The sequence below is a fragment of the Lynx rufus genome, unplaced genomic scaffold, assembly GCF_022079265.1.
Source record: "Lynx rufus isolate CCGP_SWC_20201006 ecotype Redwood Valley unplaced genomic scaffold, mLynRuf1.p SCAF_4, whole genome shotgun sequence".
NCBI classification, from domain to species: domain Eukaryota; kingdom Metazoa; phylum Chordata; class Mammalia; order Carnivora; family Felidae; genus Lynx; species Lynx rufus.
This window is the reverse complement of record NW_025814856.1, coordinates 164,512,531-164,531,880: the sequence shown is the minus strand read 5'-3', so window position 1 is coordinate 164,531,880 and position 19,350 is coordinate 164,512,531. Positions and strand designations below refer to the sequence as shown.

At 48.8% G+C, this 19,350-nt stretch overlaps 1 protein-coding gene across 1 annotated transcript in view; it reads left to right on the top strand.

The window, feature by feature from the left end:
- The first annotated feature begins 1,199 nt into the window (after positions 1–1,199).
- RHEB (Ras homolog, mTORC1 binding) overlaps positions 1,200–19,350 on the top strand; it is a 44,050-nt gene continuing 25,899 nt past the window's right edge. The window contains exon 1 of the mRNA XM_047094815.1: positions 1,200–1,360. Within this exon, the coding sequence (XP_046950771.1) occupies positions 1,309–1,360 (52 nt within the window). The 5' untranslated portion in view covers positions 1,200–1,308. The remainder of the gene's footprint in view (positions 1,361–19,350) is intronic.

The following is a 19,350-nucleotide window of genomic DNA, read 5'->3' as shown; positions in this document are numbered from 1 at the left end:
TGCCAACAGTGGTGCCGACCCAATCGCCCTTCACCGGCACTGCTGGAAAAAGGGGTCGCCCATGTGCCTTTGGTGGGAAACGCGGCGATGTGCCCTTAAAGGAGCGACCAGCCCACACAGGTGGGCAAGCCCAATAGACTTGACTCCCCGCCTGGAAGGTTGGTTCTGGAGCGTTCCCAGCCAACCACAGCTGTTGCTTAAGTTTGCCTACTGAATGAGCCATGCAGGCGTTGACAGGTAAAGAGGTGTTGACTCGCGCTCTTCATTTCCTGCGAGGTGTGCCGGGTTCGCCCGTGGCAGGGTTGAGACCCGAACTGGGGAGGCACACACATTTTTAGTGAAATGTGTAACATTTTGAATGAACGCATATCCGTCCTTCATCCCTGGGTGACGCCGAGTAACAAGCGACACCCTTAAAGCCAGACTCGCTAAGCCCAAGAGTGAAGGAGTTAAAAGCAAAAAACAAAAACCCTCGCCGGGAAACCCCACCTAACCCACAGCCCAGCCAGCAAGAGCTACGTGCCTCGCGCCTTTTAAGGGCCCAGTGGGCGCGAGTCCACCAACCGCTCAAGGTCCCGCCAATCACTGCACTCCTCACAGTTTGCCCCGCCCCCCGCCCTGCACTAACCAATCACTGGGGAGTAAGCGTCTCTCCGCCCCTCTTGCCCACTCCCACCCCGTGAGACGTTCGAATCCTTCAAACTTCACTCGCGCGCTACCGCGGGGTCGCAGCCGGAATTTATTTTTAGCTCTGGGCCAGCAGCCCCGCCCTCGGCTCCGCCTCCTAGCCGCCCCCAATCGGAGACGGAGTTTCCGTCCCGTCATCGCGCGGGCGGGCGGGAGCTATCCAATCGGCGCCCAGAGAGAACTGGCGTAAGGAAAAGGCGGCGGAAGAGGGTGGGAGGGTCATGACGCAGCGAGTTTCAGTCGTGACTTTTCCGGGGGCATCTTGGCGTCCCCTCTATTTCCCCTTAAAGTAAAACGTCGCCCGACGCACCCCCGTGCGTTTCGGGGGCGGGGGTGGCCGCCGCGGCGGGGAGGGCGGTGCTGACGCGAGCCGCGGAGCGGGGGAGGCCCCCCTCCCCGCCGGCGGTGGTCACGTGGGCGTGTTTGGGGGCGGGGCCGCGCGGCGGTTCCGGGCGGTTGGGCGCGCGAGCGAGGAGCCCAGGCAGCCGCGCCTGCCCGCGCCCGCCCGCCCCGCCCCTGGATGCCGCTCTGCCCCGGCGCGGCCGCCGCCGATCGCAGCACAGCAGCCGCCGCCGCCGCCGCGGTTGATGTGGTTGGCCCGGGGCTGAGGAGGCCGCCAAGATGCCGCAGTCCAAGTCCCGGAAGATCGCGATCCTGGGCTACCGGTCTGTGGGTGAGTGGCGGGCGCCGCGCGGCCTCCGCGCCGGGGCCCAGCTTCGCCTGCGCGCCGGGACGCGGCGGCCCGGCCAAGTTTGGGGTCGGCGCGGCCATGTGGCGGCCGCGCGTTTCGTAACCAGCCGCCCGCCGCCGCCACCTCCATTTTGAGCGGAGGCGGCGAGGCCGGGCCCCGCGGGGCGGCGGCGGCGGCGGCGGGGGGCGGCCCGGGCTCGGGAGGCCGCGCGTGGGGAGGCCGCGGGCGGACGGGGAGGTCCGGGGTGGTCTGGGGCCGCCGAGCGGGAGGAGGGGTGTGCTCCCGTCCGGAACCGCCGCGGGGGGAAATCGCACCTGTCTCTCCACCTTCTTGCGGCTGGTTGTCCTGATCTTGCCAGCGGCCTTTCCGCCCCAAATTCAATAAAGTCCGTGGGATTTTAACAAAGGGAACGGCACCTTGGGGTTTTTTTTCCGTCCCTGGTGAAGTTCAGCATTTTAAAGAAAACCAGGGACCTAAATTTAGGACGTTTGGCTCCCGAGGGCAAGTTTCCCCCCCAAGAAACCCAAAAGACCCCTCTTCGAAAGCCCCCTAGATGTTGCCACGACCGATATAGGAAGGCGGAGAAAACGAGATTTCCGATCTCTCGGTGTCCTATTTTTCTACGGGGGAAAAAAAAAATAATAAGGTCAGGTACTTGTAACCGGGCTGTCGAAGTGATTCAGAAGTTTGTTGGGGTTTTTTTTCCCCCCCTCCCAAAGGTTGACATATATTTGAAACTGTTCCCGGCAGTCGCCTTTCTGCGTCGCTGAGGTGGTCTGGGGTGGGGTGGGGGTGGAGGGGGTGCCGGAAAACGAGTGAGGAAACAGAACCGTTGAACTTAACCATGCTTCAGGGCGAGGCTTTATTGTCTTTGACAACCGGAAGCCTGGAGAAATTACGTTTATTTTTCGGTGTTGTTTTTAAGAAGTAACTGTCTAAGGAAAACGTGCACTTGATCGTGGTGGCGGGCGGGGGGGGTGGGGGTGGTGGATAGGGAGGTGAAAGCGAAGGTTTGGAGTCTACCGGGATTGCAGAAGGAGGCAACAATAACTGCCTTCGGAAAGCTTGTAACTGCCGGCTACCCATTGGATGAACTCCCCGACTCCGCTTTCTGTGCTGCTTCCTCACCCCCATTTTCCACCGCCGGTGCCAGGGTCTGTGCTCTTTGACCAAGATCAGCTACGGCATGCTTACTCATCCTTTTATCATCTCTCTCGTCGAAGTGCTGGGGGGTGGGGGAGTCCTGAGAATGGGGGGGAAACCAAAGGCTGAGAGATGCTTGTGTAGAGATAGGGGGTGCCAAGAGCCCTAGGGATAACTCTGGTATGCAGTGGGAAATCATAGGTATTTACCCATCGGTGGAATGGGTGAGAGGGTCTTGGTGGCTGCCGCTCGCAAGTAACCCTGCAGCAAATCGAGGCATTGAAAAACCACCAGCAGCCCACTCCCCAAGTGCCCGTGTGGAATCTGACCTTTATTGGCAGCCTGAGTCACCCAGCCCTTGCTTCTTTCTCTCTTCTCTTTACTTCCTCTGCATTTGGAAGAGTGGGACTATGACCTGTTCTGGCTCTTGAGTGAGCTCTAATCAGATACGAAGTGCCTCTGAATAACCAAGTTACAGGTGACATCTACCTGGGCCACCTGTTTTCAGCTTAAAAGAATGTCCTAAAGATACTGACTGACTCACTGCTTGAAATTCTCCAGATGGTGATTCTAGGCTTCAGTAATGAGCGAGTCTAGCGTTCTATGGCGGTTTTTGCTAAAGAAGTCCTTATGTCCAACAGATCTGTTCTGTTTTGCCTTCCATCTATTACCCCCAACCTTTGCCTTTGATTTTAAAGTTGTTTACCTTTGTTAGGAACCAAGGCACTTTGTGGTTTGTGGGTCTTTTGTTTTGCCAGCATCAGAAAAGGAAGTATTGGCCACCCTTTGGAGAATTACTCAGTATTCAGACTTCTAGTTCGCGGACATGTTTGCTTGAATGCGGTTCTACTAGAGAAGTTTGAGTATATGTGTTTCTAGGCTGTGGTATTTTTTGAGGCTGAGCTGTTGTGTCCTGTTGACTGAAGGGAAATAGAGGTAGAAAAGGGGGCGCCTGAGTGACTCTGGAGCGTGTGACTCTGGATCTCGGGATTGTGAGTTCCAGCCCCGTGTTGGATGTAGAGATTGCTTAAGAATAAAATCTTTAAAGAAAATAATAAAAGGTGGTAGAAAAAGGCTCAGCTAGAACCCACCCCTTTCTCAGAACGTTCTCTTAATTAACTATCTTTTGCCAGTTTGACAGGTAGGGTACTTGTCATTGTGACTTTGTCGCGTTACCGACTTTATTTGAAGAGTTCGCCTTCAGATAAAACGAAATGCTGTGATTGTTTTACTTGGCTTTCAAATTTTGCATTTTTTTTAAAAAACCTTGATAGAACTACCAGTGAGGAATGTATAATTCGCAGGTAATTTATACAGCCCTTTTTCCTGAAGTGCTTTTCCTGTTATTTACAATGTTAAATTAAGCCTTTAAGGACACGTCACCTATAACGCAGTCTGGCTTTCTGGGAGTGCTTTGTATTAATTGTTTTAGTGGTGGCACATGTTCAAGCTCCCTTACACCCATTGTTTCTAATACAACAAGTAGTCCCATGATAGGACGTAACTAAACTAAATCAAGCTAAAAATATAGTGTCAGGTCACTGTTTTCAAATAAAATCTGGTACATCCTTCCCTGGAATCTTCAGCAGAGAGCTTTGATGGTCTCATTTACCATTAGACCATAATCGAAAGGTTTTTAGTCATATATAAGTCTCTGAGGCTAACAAGAGAGAGGGGATCACAGGAATGTGAAAGATCATGAGAGAGAAAATGAAACAGCCCTGTGGTTTGGTAAAAGACGATTCAGAAGTAACTCAAATTATTACCTTGTCAAAATGTTTTATGCACCTTTTAGTTGGATACTTCATAGAGAAATATGTCATTAAATCTGTTCCCAGTGGAATACAATCCAACTATATTCTTTTTTTAATTAAAAATATCTTTTTAATGTTTTGTTTTATTTTGAGAGAGGGAAAGGGAGGGGCAGAGAAATGGGGAGACACAGAATCCGAAGCAGGCTCCAATCTCTCAGCACAGAGCCCGACACGACGCTGGGCTAGAACTCAAACTTTGGGATCATGACCTGAGCCAAAGTCGGACGCTTAACCGACTGAGCCACCCAGGTGCCCCAGAATGCAATCCAACTGTATTTTGACTTAGTGTCTTTTTAAATTACTCTATCCTTTTCTGACACATTTCATTGAAAATGATAAAAGGAAAACATTCTTCACCATATATGAAATCTGTCCTCATGTGAAGTTGTGTGTTCAGGCACTCGATAACATTTGGTTGTGTACTTGTGGGTGGGGTAGTCCTATAGTGACCACCTTCTGTTGATGCTTGAAATTAACTTCTGTTTGTTTGTTTTTCTCTTTCGGTGCTGCTCGTTTGTTCTGTTCAAGGGAATCATCAGAGCTTGCATTTGTGATCATGACAGTTTCAGCACCGGATGTTATTTTGATGTCCCTGTGGGTTCTATCTGTCCACAATGACTTTCATCAGGCCCAAAAGAAACAGTACCTAATGATACACTGCCCCACCCCTCACCCCTGCCCCAGGCATCCACTAACCTTCCTGTGTCTGTGAATTTACCCATTCTGGACATTTCGTATAAATGGAATCATACATACATGGTCTTTTGTGATGGGCATCTTTCGTGTCGCATGCAAATTTTCCAGATTCATCCATGTTGTAGCATGTATCAGTAATTCCCTTTCGTTGCCAACTCCTGTAGAAGAATTTTTTCTACCCTGTTCCATTGAATTCCACTGGTTTATTTTTCACTTTCAATGGATCTTCCACCCATGACTGGTTTTGTGACATCATATCTTGGCTATTTCAAAAAGGATGGTTCACTGTTCTGCAAATCTTTCTGCGTTTTGATGCATTTCAACATATGAACTTTTTAATTTTTAATTTTTTTAATGTTTATTTTTGAGAGAGTGTGTGAGAGGGGGAAGGGCAGAGAGAGGAGGAGACACAGAATCCGAAACAGGCTCCAGGCTCTGAGCTCTCAGCACAGAGCCCGATGCGGGGCTCGAACTCACGAACCGCGAGATCATGACCTGAGCCGAAGTCGGACGCTTAACCCACTGAGCCACCCAGGCGCCCCAACATACATTCTTTTAATCACATTTTTAAACATCACCCTCATTCTCCTTAGAAGAAATGTAAACATTGGGAGGCTTTAAGCTCACCGTGCGAGATGCACGTTCTCCAGAATTCTCACGTCCTCCCGAGAGTTAAGGATTTGATGGTTGGCAGAGTGCTGCCGGTCTTCCTTGAAGTGACAGTCTCATTTCTTTCATTTCGGGAAGATGTCTGCCCAGATAGTCACATTTGAAAGAATGATGGTTGGTCACTCTCGCGAGTAAAAATGATGCTCCGTGAGCAAAGTGGCTATTTTCAGATCACTTCCCAAACAGTTGCGCGTGTGCGTTTCCTTGAGACAAACATCGTACTTCAGTATTCGGGAGCGCCATGTGTCGACATACCATTTTGTCACGCAGAATATTAAAAAGACCTGCTTTAAGGCTCAAGATAAGGTTAATCATTTTTACTGCTGTCTCAAGGGCACTCTTCTGTAGAAATTGTTCTTACCATGGGTGTATGGTTGTGAAGGCTGCAGCGTGTGATCCCTGGCGTTTGTGCGTCCGTACGTGGCTTTTGCAGCGTTGAAGTGTAAATACGAACATAGTGGGAAAGGCACCTGGTGTCTTGGTATTGTGATGAAAATGTTTTTGACCTCCTGAGCCCCCTGAAAAGGTCTCAGGGGACCCCCCAGAGTTTCTCTGCTCTCTGAGGATCGTTGGACTGTGGCATGTGCCGAACCTGGCTGGGCTGCTACTTGCTGTCGCGCAGAATTGAATGGAGAGTGGCCGCATCCTGGATGCTGCTCAAAGGGGTGGTTACCGCAGTCTTCGAGGAGCCTTCCAGAAGAGGCCCGGTCGCCTGGTCGGAGAGAGGGATGGGGAGGTGGGAAAGCGCTCGCGTGCTCGGGGACTGAAGGAAGCAGGGTGGCTAGCAGAGAATATGGTGGGAGTTGGAAGTGAAGTTGGAGAGGTGGTCGGGGGCCGGAGGAGGGACAGCCTCGCAGGAACGTCGGGGGACCATTCCTTCTGAGCGGTGAGTAGTGAGTTACCAGAGCCTGGGGAGACTTAGGACACCTGAAAGCGAGTTGACTTGGCCTCTGATTGTGATGCAGTTTGGGGTGAGTGTTGTGTTTTGACTTGGTAATGGTGAGACTCTCAGAGATCAGTAGAAATTGGCCACGGGTGGCAGCGTGTCAGGACCCACATGCTAATAACACAATTTTCCAATGTAAGCAGCAGAATGGGGGCAGGGGGACTTAAGGACAAGCAGCAGTGTTATCACAAAATGAGAAACCACCGTCCCTACCTGTGATCACGTAGTCCAAAATATACTTTATTTTTAAATTTTTTTAACGTTTATTTTTGAGGGAGAGGGAGAGAGAGTGAGCAGGGGAGGGGCAGAGAGAGAGGGAGACACAGAATCCGAAGCAGGCTCCAGGCTCTGAGCTGTCAGCACAGAGCTCGACACGGGGCTCGAACCCATGAACTGTGAGATCGTGACTTGAGCAAAAGTCTGCCCCGCTTAACCGACTGAGCCACCTGGGCACCCTGACACTTTCTTTTTTTTTTTTTTTTTTTTTTTTTTGAGTTTATTTATTTATTTTGGTTGGGGGGTGGGGAGAGAGTCCCAAGCAGGCTCCGTGCTGTCAGCACAGAGCCCTACGCGGGGCTCAATCCCACGACCCTGGGATCATGACCAGGGCTGAAATCAAGAGTCTGACGCCCGTCAACTGACTGAGCCACACAAGCACCCCCTACGATACTTTTTTCTTAGTTGAAGGTCTAGAATAAGGAGTTAACAACTTTAATGTTGTCCGTGAGTGGATTGTATTTAGTTATGCGAATAAGTCAGAGCTGCACTCGAACATGATTGTGCAAGTTAAAGCGTTTTGAAATCTTCAGTGATCACCCTTGAGAGAACCTTTATCCTTAGTTCTAGAACTGTTTATCATCAAGTAGCAAACTAAGCCAAAAGTAATCCAGTTCTCACAGCCCATCTTAAATCAGAATCCAAACTGGTGGGTACCTTTATCATGAATTTCTTGATTGGTTTAGAAATGTAATTTAATATCTCAAACACAGAGGTCTTGGCACATTATTTAAAAATTTTTTTACGTTTATTTATTTTGAGAGACACACGCACAAGCAGCCGAGGGGCAGAGAGAAGGAGAGACAGAATCTCCAGCAGGCTCTATGCCATGAGTGTGGAGCCAGTGTGGGGCTCAAACTCACAAGCTGTGAGATCATGACCCGAGCCAAAATCCAGAGTCGAACACTTAACCGACTGTGCCACCCAGGTGCCCCTGGAATATCATTTTAGTATTTTAACGTTCTTTTTTTTTCCCCTTTTTTTTTTTTTTTTTTTTTTGATAGAACACGAGCTGGGGAGGGGCAGGGAGAGAGGGAGACGCAGAATTTCGAAGCAGGCTCCAGGCTCCGAGCCGCCAGCCCAGAGCCCGACGTGGGGCTCGAACTCACAAACCGCGAGATCATGACCTGAGCTGAAGTCGGACGCTTCACCGACGGAGCCACCCAGGCGCCCCAACATTCTTAAACGTATACTGGGCATCTATCTGATAAAAAAGAGTTCTGTGTAGGACATGGGAATTTGAAGTCGAAATTGAGATTAATTTAGAACGGAAGTACTAGAAGCCTTGTATTACGCTCTGAGGGTAAGTGAAAACTGGACAGTGTGAGGATCCTCATAAAATTAACTCCCTCGTGCCCTTGGCTGCTTGGCACCCCCCTTACCTCCCTGGTCCCGCTCCCTCATTTCTCTTTCTGTTGTGTTTGCAGAAAGACTCCTCAGGGACTTTTGAAACAGAAATTGATGTTTCAACAAGATACGTGATCCTACTTTTTGCAAGATTAAAAATTGAATATTAACTCCACAGTGTCATAGTAAATAACTTGTGTACGTGGAAATGAAAATATCGACTCTCACAGTTAATGTAGTTCTATGAAATGAAAATGCTCTTCTAAGACTGTATTAGATACAAACGCATCCGGCTGATACTTCACGGTTTTCAAATCTAAATCACACTCAGGATATGTTAAAGAGAATATTGTAAACCGTAGCTTCTCTTTATTCTCGTTCAAGACTTGTTTAGATGACTAAAAAACACAAGTGGCAGAATTCAACCATGCTGGCTAACATCAAGAGGGATGAGGGCTCAAGATGATCTTGGCAAAGGGGACGCACCGAGGTAAAATGTGGCGCTCCGTGGCAGGAGGGGAGTGGGAAAACACTGGAATCTCCAGTCTGCCTGCTAGGAGAGAACTCTCCACGGTAGGGTGCATCTCTGAGCAGGCTCATACGGCCTTGAGTACACCAGGGGGCTGGAATGCGTGACTGGGAGACACAGGAGCTGGGCGCACAGAGTTGGGACCAGAAGGTCGCTGCAGTGCCCATGGGGGGAAGGGATGACCACAGATGGAAAGTTTTATGTTTAGGTTTCAGAAAAGGGTTCCCAAGTGCATACGGGTTGAGGCCCTGGGTTCACTTCCCAGGCAGGGGCGCTTGGGTGGCTCAGTTGGTTAAGTAACCATCCGACTTCAGCTCAGGTCATGATCTCACAGTCTAGTCTGTGAGTTCGAGCCCCATGTCAGGCTCTGCGCTGACAGCTCAGAGCCTGGAGCCTGCTTCAGAGTCTGTGTCTCCCTCTCTCTCTGCCCCTCCCCCGCTCATGCTGTCTCTTTCTCCCTCTAAAAAAATAATCAGACATTTAAAAAAAAATTTTTTTTTTAATTTGCCGGACATTTGAACCACCCAGCGCTCATTCTGAACCGCAGGGAAAGCGGTCTCTTCAGTGCTGCGTGGCGCGTGTTGAGGAGTATTGCCAACTTAGTGTAGTGGTTCTTGGAATTCATGGGCTTTCCCTGGGATTGTGGGCATGTTTTCTGGGGAAAGAGGTGGCTTCTGTCCACTCTCCAAAGGATTTCAGTCCCACCAACCCCCCCCCCCCGCCCCCGCCCAAGATTGAATTACTAAAATGACTGGTTGAAGGGGCAGCTGGGTGGTTCATTTGGTGAAGCATCTGACTCGGGCTGAGGTCATGACTCACGGCTCATGAGTTCAAGCCCTGCCTCGGGCTGGCCACGGTCAGAGCAGAGCGGACTTCAGATCCTCTGTCGGCGCCCCCCCCGCCCCTCCCCTGCGCACATGCACCTGTGTGCGTGCGTTCTCTCTCTCTCTCTCAAAAAATAAACATTTTTTAAAAATGACTGGTTGAAGAGGACAGGGTGGGGATTAGGTGTCATATGTTATTCAGATAGGCATTCATTAAATGCTCGAGTAAGTCCCTGCGTGTGCCAGACGCTGTGTGCTGAGTCACAGAGGCCAAGGCAGTCCTGATCCCTGCCCTCAGGGAGCTTCGCGTAGTGAGGGAGCCACAGTAAGTGCCACTATTAATAGTAATAGTGGTTGTTTTCAAAGCATGGGGTGGGGGAGGGGGGCCTTAAACTCTGGGAGGTGTAGGTCCTGTTTTTATGCCTGTTCTGCAGATGAGGAAACTGAGCCACCAAAAGGTTCGACGAGTCGCCCAAGATCACGCGTTTATTAAGTAGCTGAGCCAGGATTTGAATTGAAGCAGCGATTCCAGAGCCAGCACCACTGTCTGGGCCCGTTCACAGATCATTTTCACATACAATCGGGATAAATGCTTTGAAAGACATAATCCCGGGGACAGCTCTTGTGACCCTGGGTGGGGGTAGACAGTTGTCCCCAAAGAACCGTCATTAAATAATGCTGGAGTTAGCCGGGCAGGGGAAGAAGGGCAAATGCCTTCCAGTCAAAAGGAACGCCACGGGCAGAGCCCCTGAGGGCTGAAGGAGCCTGGCCCAGTGGGGCCGGACCCCTGCGTGGTGAATGAGGCGGAAAAAGTGAGATGTGAGCGGGCGGGGAGGTCACGCGGGACTTATCTGCGTGCGGACTGTCGGTCGGGAACCGGCCTTACAGGCCTTGTCCAAAGTTTTAGACTTTTCCCTAGAAACAGCGAAAAGTCAAGGCTGTTAAGCGACAATTAAGATGATCTTCGACACCAAGATCTACTAACGTCTTCTCTAAATATGTGTCGTGCACGCTGTACTGTCGCAGTAGAGCAAGTGAGGGAAAAGAAGGTGTCATTAGGAAAATCATAAGGAAGAAGACACATTTGCAGACAGTACATAAACAAGCGAGCGTAGCCGCGTGCCAGTGAAACCTCACTTACAGACGCTGACATTTGAATTTCATCTAACTTCCACATCGGGAAATAGTATTGATTTTTTTTCTTTCCAACCAGTTGGAAATATAAAAACCATTTGTAGTTCGCAGGCTGTACAGAAACACCGGGGGACACATTTGGCTCCTGGTCTGTAGTTTGCTGACCCTCCCGTATTGTGCCCTCAAGAAGATCCCTCCCCCCGCTCTGCGAGGTGCACGGGGCAGTCGGGGTGGAAGGGCGAAGACCAGGCACATCCTGCAGGGTCACCAGGCGAGATGTCGGGGACTGGTGGGGTACGGGCAGGATGATGAGGAGACAGAGTTGGCAGGTGATGAGGGGGGAATCGGCAAGGCTGCGGCGTGGGAGACGCTAAGGGTAACCTTCAGGTGGTTCCCACGAGAGCCCGGATGCGTAATGGTGCCACTGGCAGAAGGGAGAAGGGGTACGCCAGGATTCGGAGATGGACCAGATTCATTTATGCACCTGCCAGATCACACACTCACCCTGTTTGCTGGCTGCGGAGGCCCTAGCAGGGACCCACCCAGTTCCCGTGATCCTAGAGACAGGTGGCTGTGCCTGCATTTGGGATTCTGAGGAGTTGCTGCTCCCGGATCCCCGGGTCACCCGAGGGAGTGCCCCAACACACCTTCGGGGTGCGGCGGCGTCGCCCTGCTGCCTTGGAAACGGGAGGTTGCAAGACCCAACTTGGGGGTCCCACGTGGCTTACACTGCTCCACCAGGCAGGGGTGCTGAGGATTCGTGTCCATCTACAGGGACATTCCTTGCTTTGGGGGTGGGGGGTGGGTAGGGGAGTTGCGCTCCGTCTCTAGACCTTTTCATCCTGCATAATTGCTACCCAAATGCGTAAATGTGGTATGAAATGTTTTCTTCATCTGGCCATGTTTCTGGATGACTGTTACCTTAAAAAACTGGACCGTATACAAAATGGACATATCTGCCATTTCTTAAACCTTTGTGGAAGTCTTCCTGGTAGGCAGCTAAGTTTATATACAAGTAGGATGTTCCTGTATCCTTTTTTTTTTTTTTTTAATATTTATTTATTTTGGGGGAGAGCGCGAGAGGGGGACAGAGGATCCGAAGCGGGCTCTGCACTTACAGGCTGACAGCAGAGAGCCTGATGCAGGGCTCGAACTCACAAACCACGAGATCATGACCTGAGCCGAAGTCGGCCGCTCAACCGACTAAGCCACCCAGGTGCCCCGGATGTTCCTGTATCCTTAAACCGTCGCGTAGAGCAGCATTGCCCGACAGAAATACAATGCAAGCCATAGAGGGAATTTTAAATGTTCCAGTAACCACATTAAACAAGTAAAACAGGTGAAATAATTTCAGTGTATGTTTAACTTATTAGCCCAATGTGTCCAAAATATCATTTCAATATATATTGCATATTTTTGGTATTGTTACCTTTTATCCTAAGCTTTCGAAATTCTGTATGTTTTACACTGTGTATGACATGTCTCAGGACTAACCACGTTTCAGATGTTCATCATCCACACATAGGGCTGCTGACCCCCCGCGGTTGGACAGCCTGGTATATAGCGAGGAATGGATGGATGGTCATAAATGGGTCATTGTAGATTCTTGAAGAACTTTTGAAAAAACAATTTTTTTAAGTTTATTTTATTTACTTATTTTGAGAGACAGAGCTTGAGCGGAGAGAGGCAGAGAGAGAACCCCAAGCAGGCTGCATGGGGCTCAAACTTTCAAACCATGAGATCATGACCTGAGCTGAAATCAAGAGTCAGACGCTTAACCGCTTAGCCACCCAGGCACCCCGAAGAAATAATTTTCATAAACAACCATTTGCGCTCACCGATGAACGTCTTATTTCATTTTGCTAATTTTTTGTTATTGCTAGTTTTGATGAATCTTAAAACTGCATGCTCTTCGGTATGTTAAAAATTGTGTTCGGGGCGCCTGGGTGGCGCAGTCGGTTAAGCGTCCGACTTCAGCCAGGTCACGATCTCGCGGTCCGTGAATTCACGCCCCGCGTCGGGCTCTGGGCTGATGGCTCAGAGCCTGGAGCCTGTTTCCGATTCTGTGTCTCCCTCTCTCTCTGCCCCTCCCCCGTTCATGCTCTGTCTCTCTCTGTCCCAAAAATAAATAAACGTTGAAAAAAAAAATTTTTTTTTTAAAAAAAAATTGTGTTCTAATTTGGGAATCTGTCTCCTGTTTGCTTTTCTCTAGCTCTTTTCCGCCCTGAACCCCAGCCTTCTCCCCAGGTTTGGCTACAAATGTGGAAAAATTCATTCTTCCTTGTTGCCAAGCGTTATCAGGTCTATCCCCTTGCCTTCCTGCGAGTCTGTATCTCTAAATCAGTCCACGGGAGATGAATCTCCTATTTTAAAACTCTTCAGGGAGCCCTCTCCATGGCCTTTCTTGGCAGAATTTTGTTTTTCTTTTAGTTTAATAATTCTGACAGTTAATAAAGTTCTTCATTTACGTACGTAGCTCCAGTGTTCATGTTTCCACATAAACTTCTTGTATTCTCCGCAGTGGAAGCATCTGGAAGCATCATGCTTGGCAGGAGTGAGCACCCGGGAAGTATTTGAATGAGTAATAATTTTATGAACCAGTTTTGCTTGGTTATTCTGTCTTGTCTTTGTCGTAATAATAATTGCGCCTTCATTTTTTTTCTCACCTAGCATCTATTTTTAAAAAATTGGGAAGGGGGTGTGAAAGACTGAGAAGGTGTCAGCCCCGGTTAACTCACAGGAACAGAGGAGATAATTCATAAGACTGTTTTACAAATTCTTAAAACAGTGTCTGGCTTGTAGTTTCTGGTGAACGGTTACATTTTGGATTATCTGCATCCCATGCCTTCCTGGGAGTCTGTGATGGAGGTGTGGACGTAGGTGTGCCTGTTAGAATCACAGCGAACACCGAAGAAGTCTTTACGCGCCCCCTTCTAAAATCAGAAGGTATGCGTAGTTTTTGAAAAGGCTTCCTTGGTGACCTTGACGTTCATGGCTGTCACCCCAGCCCCTCAAAAAAGCAGCAGCAGCCTGTTGACAGAACCACACATTTTGTAGCGAAGTGGGTGTGGTACTTCAGGGGGGCACGTAACTGGCATTGTGTACCACGTAAGGAGCGCGTTCCTGAATCTTCCTACGGTTCGTTGTTATTCTGGCCCTTTTGATAATGACCCGTTCAGGGTTCAGGGTGCAGTCCATTTATAACCCCAGGCGCGTCTGCGGGTCTTTGCTGCCGCCTGCAAACCTCGTCTTTTCGCTGATGTCCCTCCTGTTGGTGGTTCGCAGAGAAACACCTTCCTGAGACCCCTGTCCTGTCCCTGTGGCACTCTTCAACCAGCCAAATGCTGCAGAGACGGTGACGTGCCGGTGGCAGGCTTTACTCATTAGCAAGTCAGAACCTTCTGCTCCCGCGTCCTCCGGAGCTGCAAGTAACATGTGGACGTGTTAGGGGAGGACACGTGGAAGGGGGAAGGCCCGGCTCTCCCAGCTGAGTCTAGCCCCCAGCCACCAAGGAATGACTGCCGGACCAGCCCTGCGCTGGGATGCCGAGCCCATCCTTGATTGTGGAATCCGAGAACAGATGACCTGGTTGCTGGCAGTAGCCACGAAATTTTGGGGTGGTTTGTTACACGGCAGCGGATGACCGAACAGTTGGGGGTTTCCTGCTTTAGGGGTGTGTGTGTATTTTTATACTTCTTGATTTCTTTATCATGCTATTTTTTTAAGATTTTGATTTTTTTTTAGGAGTCTGGTCTTGTGTTTTTTTTTTAATGTTTGTTTATTTTTAAGAGATGGAGAGACAGAGCAGGGAAGGGGCAGAAGGAGAGAGGGAGATACAGAAACTGAAGCAGATTTTCCTCCCAAGCTGATTTAGTCGTTAACTGATTTAGCAGTTAATAGTATTATTACTAATAGCGACATTTATTGAGGATTTACTAACATTCCAGGTATTCTACACGTATTTTCATTTATCTGTAAGGTAGGTACTGTTAACCATTTGACACATAAGCGAATGGACTCAGGAAAACTGCCTACAGTGACATAGCTAACAATCAGCATCCTATTCTGCATAGTAAAAAAAATAGTAAATTTCTTCCCCCCACACACATTTTTTTTTTAAGTTTATTTATTTTTGAGAGAGAAGAGAATACGTACATGTGCAGGGGAGGGGTGGGAAGAGAGAATCCCGAGCAGGCTTCAGACTGTCAGCGCAGAGCCCGATGTGGGGGTTCAAACCCACGAACTGTGGGATCATGACGTGAGCCGAAGTTGGGTGCTTAACCAACAGAGCCACCCAGGCACCCCGTGGCTTCCCCTTTTTTATACTTTTTTAAAAACCAAGTTTTATTGATGTATAACTTGCATATATTAAAGCACGCATTTTACGTGTGAAGTTAGATGAGTTTTGATAGATTTATTCACCTGTGCAACCATGACTCCAAAAGACAGAACAGAACCTTTGTGTCATCCCCAAACCTTCCTTCATGCCCCAGCCCCACTCCCAGGCAAGCACTGATCTGCTTCCCATCACCGCGGATTAGTTTTTCTTTGTTCTAAAATTTTATATAAATAGAATCCCACAATGCATACTCTTTTTGTCTGGCTTCTCTCAGAAAGCGTGATGGTTTTGAGATTCATCCGGTCGTCATGTGTGTAAGTAGTTCCGGTTTATTGCTGAGTACTATCCCATTGAATGGCCATGCCCTCATCTGTCTCTCCTGTCACCCGTTGGTTGGTTCCAGTATTTACTAATAAAGCCGCGGTAAGCATTTGCTGCGTCTTTGTGCACATGCGGTCATTTTTCTTTGGTAAATACCTAGGAATGGTGTTGCACAAACCACGTATTTCTTAAGTGTGTAACGTTGTGGGAAACTCCCAAACTCTTCCCCGGTGCCGTTTGTGCCATTTCCCACTTGTAACAGCAACAAATTAAGAGTTCCGTCCTCACCGAGGCTTGGTATCGTGGATCTTTGTAACTTTTGCCCTGCTAATAACGAAGGTGGTGGGTCGCGGTTTTATTTGAATTTTCCCCGTGGCTAATGATGTTGAGCATCTTTCCATTTACCTGTTGGTATGGTAATTCATACGTCTTTTGTGATTTGCCTCTTCCGGTCTCTTGCCTATGCTGTTGGGTTCCTTTTGAGTTATTTTGAATACACACAGAAAGTAGCTCAGCGGTCAGGTCACCGGGAGCTGGGGAGGGGACAGGGGAGTGGAAGTGACGGCTCACAGGCATGGGGGTTCTTTCTGGGGGGATGAAAATGTCCCAGAGTTGGTTGTGGTGACAGCTGCCCAGCCCTGTCAGTGTACTAAAAATGTAATCGTGCTCTTTAAAGAGATGACTTCTATAGTACGTGAATTCTATCTTAATAAAGTTCTTTAAAAAACGAAAGGAAAAACAGGTGTATTCGTGTCCTTTAAGGAAGCACCCCAAATGGTGGGTTGGGGGTGGAGCAACAGAAATGTATTCTGTCACAGCTCTGGGGTCAGAAGTCTGAAATCAAGGTGCTCGCGAGGATCTGTTCCAGGCCGGTCTCCCTGGCTTGTACGTATTGACATGTTTCCGAGGCACCGTTAACAAACCTCATTGCATGGAGTAAAGCAGTAGAGACCCTGATAGTGTGTTTACAGCTGCTTCAGGAGGAGGAGGATCTGGATGAGACTGGGAGGGAATGGGATCCAGAGCACAAGTGGCCAGGAGAGCATTCGTGGGAGGAAGAGGTGGTCACAGCAGGTGACCGCTGAGGTTAGACACCACTTCACGCACATAGCTGTGTCCCAGGACCTGCCTCGTATTAGATGTCCTTTAAATGCATATGATCAGAGCTGCTGGGAGGAACTAGAGGATTTGGGGACATCCCAGAGGCTGCAGGAGAAAGGTGACTTAGGGTGATCCAGGAGATGTGAATTTGTTTCCTGACGACAGTGGTTCTCAGGCTTGGGTGCCCCGTAGAATGGGGGCGGGGCTTGTTAATACTTCCAGTAGGTTTGGTTGGGACTTAAGAATTTGCCGTTGTAATAGGTGACCCTGGGATGCTGCCGGGACCACATTTTCACCACTTCGACAGGAGGAAAGGGGGCTGTGGGACAGCACAGGGGAAAGGTGCAAAGACCGTGGCTTGAGAATAGTCGTTAACCCACAGGGTTGCGGAATTTTTCTGCAGCTGAGCTCCACAGGCTCACCAAGGGCAAATGATCAGATTAAGATCAGAGGGTTTTTCAGGGGCCCGGGGAAAGGAAATTGGAGGGGTTTGACAAGAAAGTAGTGGACAGTGATTTATCTTGGGGCTTAAAGTGATAGGCAAGGAAATGAAACCTGGCGGAGATTGGAGATTCAGGATGTGATCGCGAAGAGTGGTAGATTTCTGACCTTTCCGATTACAGCCTGCACTAAGAAAGAGTTTACATTGTGACGCAGTCATAAATGTTTGTATAACTGAAAGAAAAGTTTCATCACTTTATTACAGGCAATCCACTCTGGTGTACTCTCTCTTTAAAAACAATCTGGGGGTGCCTGGGGCCTCAGTCAGTTAAGCATCCAGCTTTGGCTCAGGTCATGATCTCGTGGTTCAGGAGTTCGAGCCCCACATCGGGCTCTGCACTGACAGCTCAGAGCCCAGAGCCTGCTTCGGATTCTGTGTCTCTTTTTTTCTCTCCCCCTCCCCTGCTCTCTCTCCCCCCCCTCTCAAAAATAAACATTGGGGTGCCTGGGTGACTTAGTCGATTAAGCGTCCAACTTCGGCTCAGGTCATGATCTCACAGTCCGTGAGTTCGAGCCCCACGTCGGGCTCTGTGCTGACAGCTCAGAGCCTGGAGCCTGCTTCGGATTCTGTGTCTCCCTCTCTCTCTCTCCCTCCCCCACTTGAACTCTGTCTCTCATAAACATTTTATATAAATAAATAAACATTAGAAAAAAATTTTTAATTAAAAAAAAACAGATAGTCTGGTCATAGTTCAGTATATTGACTTCATCACCTGGTGGGTTTCAACCCCCTGGTTTGAAAACTTTACTTCCGGAGATGTGCTCGATAGGAGTCAGAGAGTGAGGGCCGGGAGAACGCCCTGCTTGTGATTGGGACATGGGAGGTGCAGGTGTTAGAAGTGGAGTCGTCTGGGAGGGGTGACCAGCCAGGGTCTGGTGCTGGGCTCACAAGGTGGCTCTCTGAAGCGACACAGACGATTATTGGTGGCAATACAGTGAAGCTTTGAAGCTAAAGTGTTAGCTTATCTACGTGGACATCAGGTCGCATAAGGTGAGGTTAGGAATTTCAGGTGAAAATGAAAGCAGTCCTCGGGGATGGGTTGTGTCCCAGATACATCACACTGCTCTCCGTGGACCCTGTGCCAAACGACTTGACAGACTAGTTGGTAGATGGAACCTTCTCCTCCCCATTATGTCCCGATGAACAAGTAATGTGCCAGCTGTTCCGGAGAATGCTGGCTGGGGAGAGGGGGACGTAACCCAAAAGTAGGGTTTTGTTGTGGGTTTTTTTTTTTAGGAGAACAGTCATGAAAACGAGTTCAAAATTAACCTGAAAGCTCTTAAAATGTTTTGTGCACAGCGCTTATTTTGCAGTAATCACAAGTGTGAGAGATTCAGTCAGCAACTGTGCAGGTGTATCTTCTGTGGGGAAAATACCAGGTGAACAGAGTTACCGTGCCCCGTTATCCTTGGCGAGAAACACATAAATGCTGGGTTTACCTGGTAAAAGTGTAGAAGAAACTTAAGAAAAAAAATTTTTTTAATGTTCATTTATTTTTGAGAGAGAGAACGTGGGGGGGGGAGGGCGACAGTCAGAGGGAGAGGGAGACAGAATTCGAATCAAGGATGTGGGAAGTCGTTGGACGCTTGACCGACAGAACCACCCGGGCACCGCAAGAAGAAACTTTTTAAAAATGATTTGTAGGATTTGGGGCGGGGGGTCCCTGGCAGCTCAGTCACTTAAACATCCAGTTCTTGATTTCGGCTCAGGTCATGATCTCACGGTTCGAGGGATTGAGCCCCACATCGGGCTCTGCGCTAGACAGCGTGGAGCCTGCTTGGGGTGTTCTTTCTCTCTCTCTCTCTCTCTCTCTCTCTCTCTCTCTCTCTCTGCCCTTCCCCCTCCCCCGTGTTCTCTCTATAAATAAGTAAACTTAAAAAAAAAATCGAAAATCTGTAGGATTTTTAAAGTTAAGGGGGGTTTTAGTCTAGCCGAAGAGTATTTGGAAGTTAATGGTGGAAAACGGGGATATTTTGTTTTCAAACCTTTTAGTACTACGTTATGTCATAAAATGAGTGATCTGCCCCCTCTGTGCGTTAATAACACACATCTGCGTATGTGGTGCCTTTTATTTTCTTTCAGATCGCTCCTGTGTTTTCATACAACATTTCTCCAGAGAGTTGATCTGGAATTTGAGGGTCTTCTCAGATCGTACAAATTTATGAGCCTACTGAGAGCACGATTGTTGCTGAAACGTCTTCAGGAAGTAACTAGTGTTTCAGAATCTGAATTTGATAAATGTAAAGGCCACAGTAAATTTATGACGTTATAATGAAGGGAAAATGTTAAAGGTGATCAAGAATATCACTTGGGGAGGCGCCTGGGTGGCCC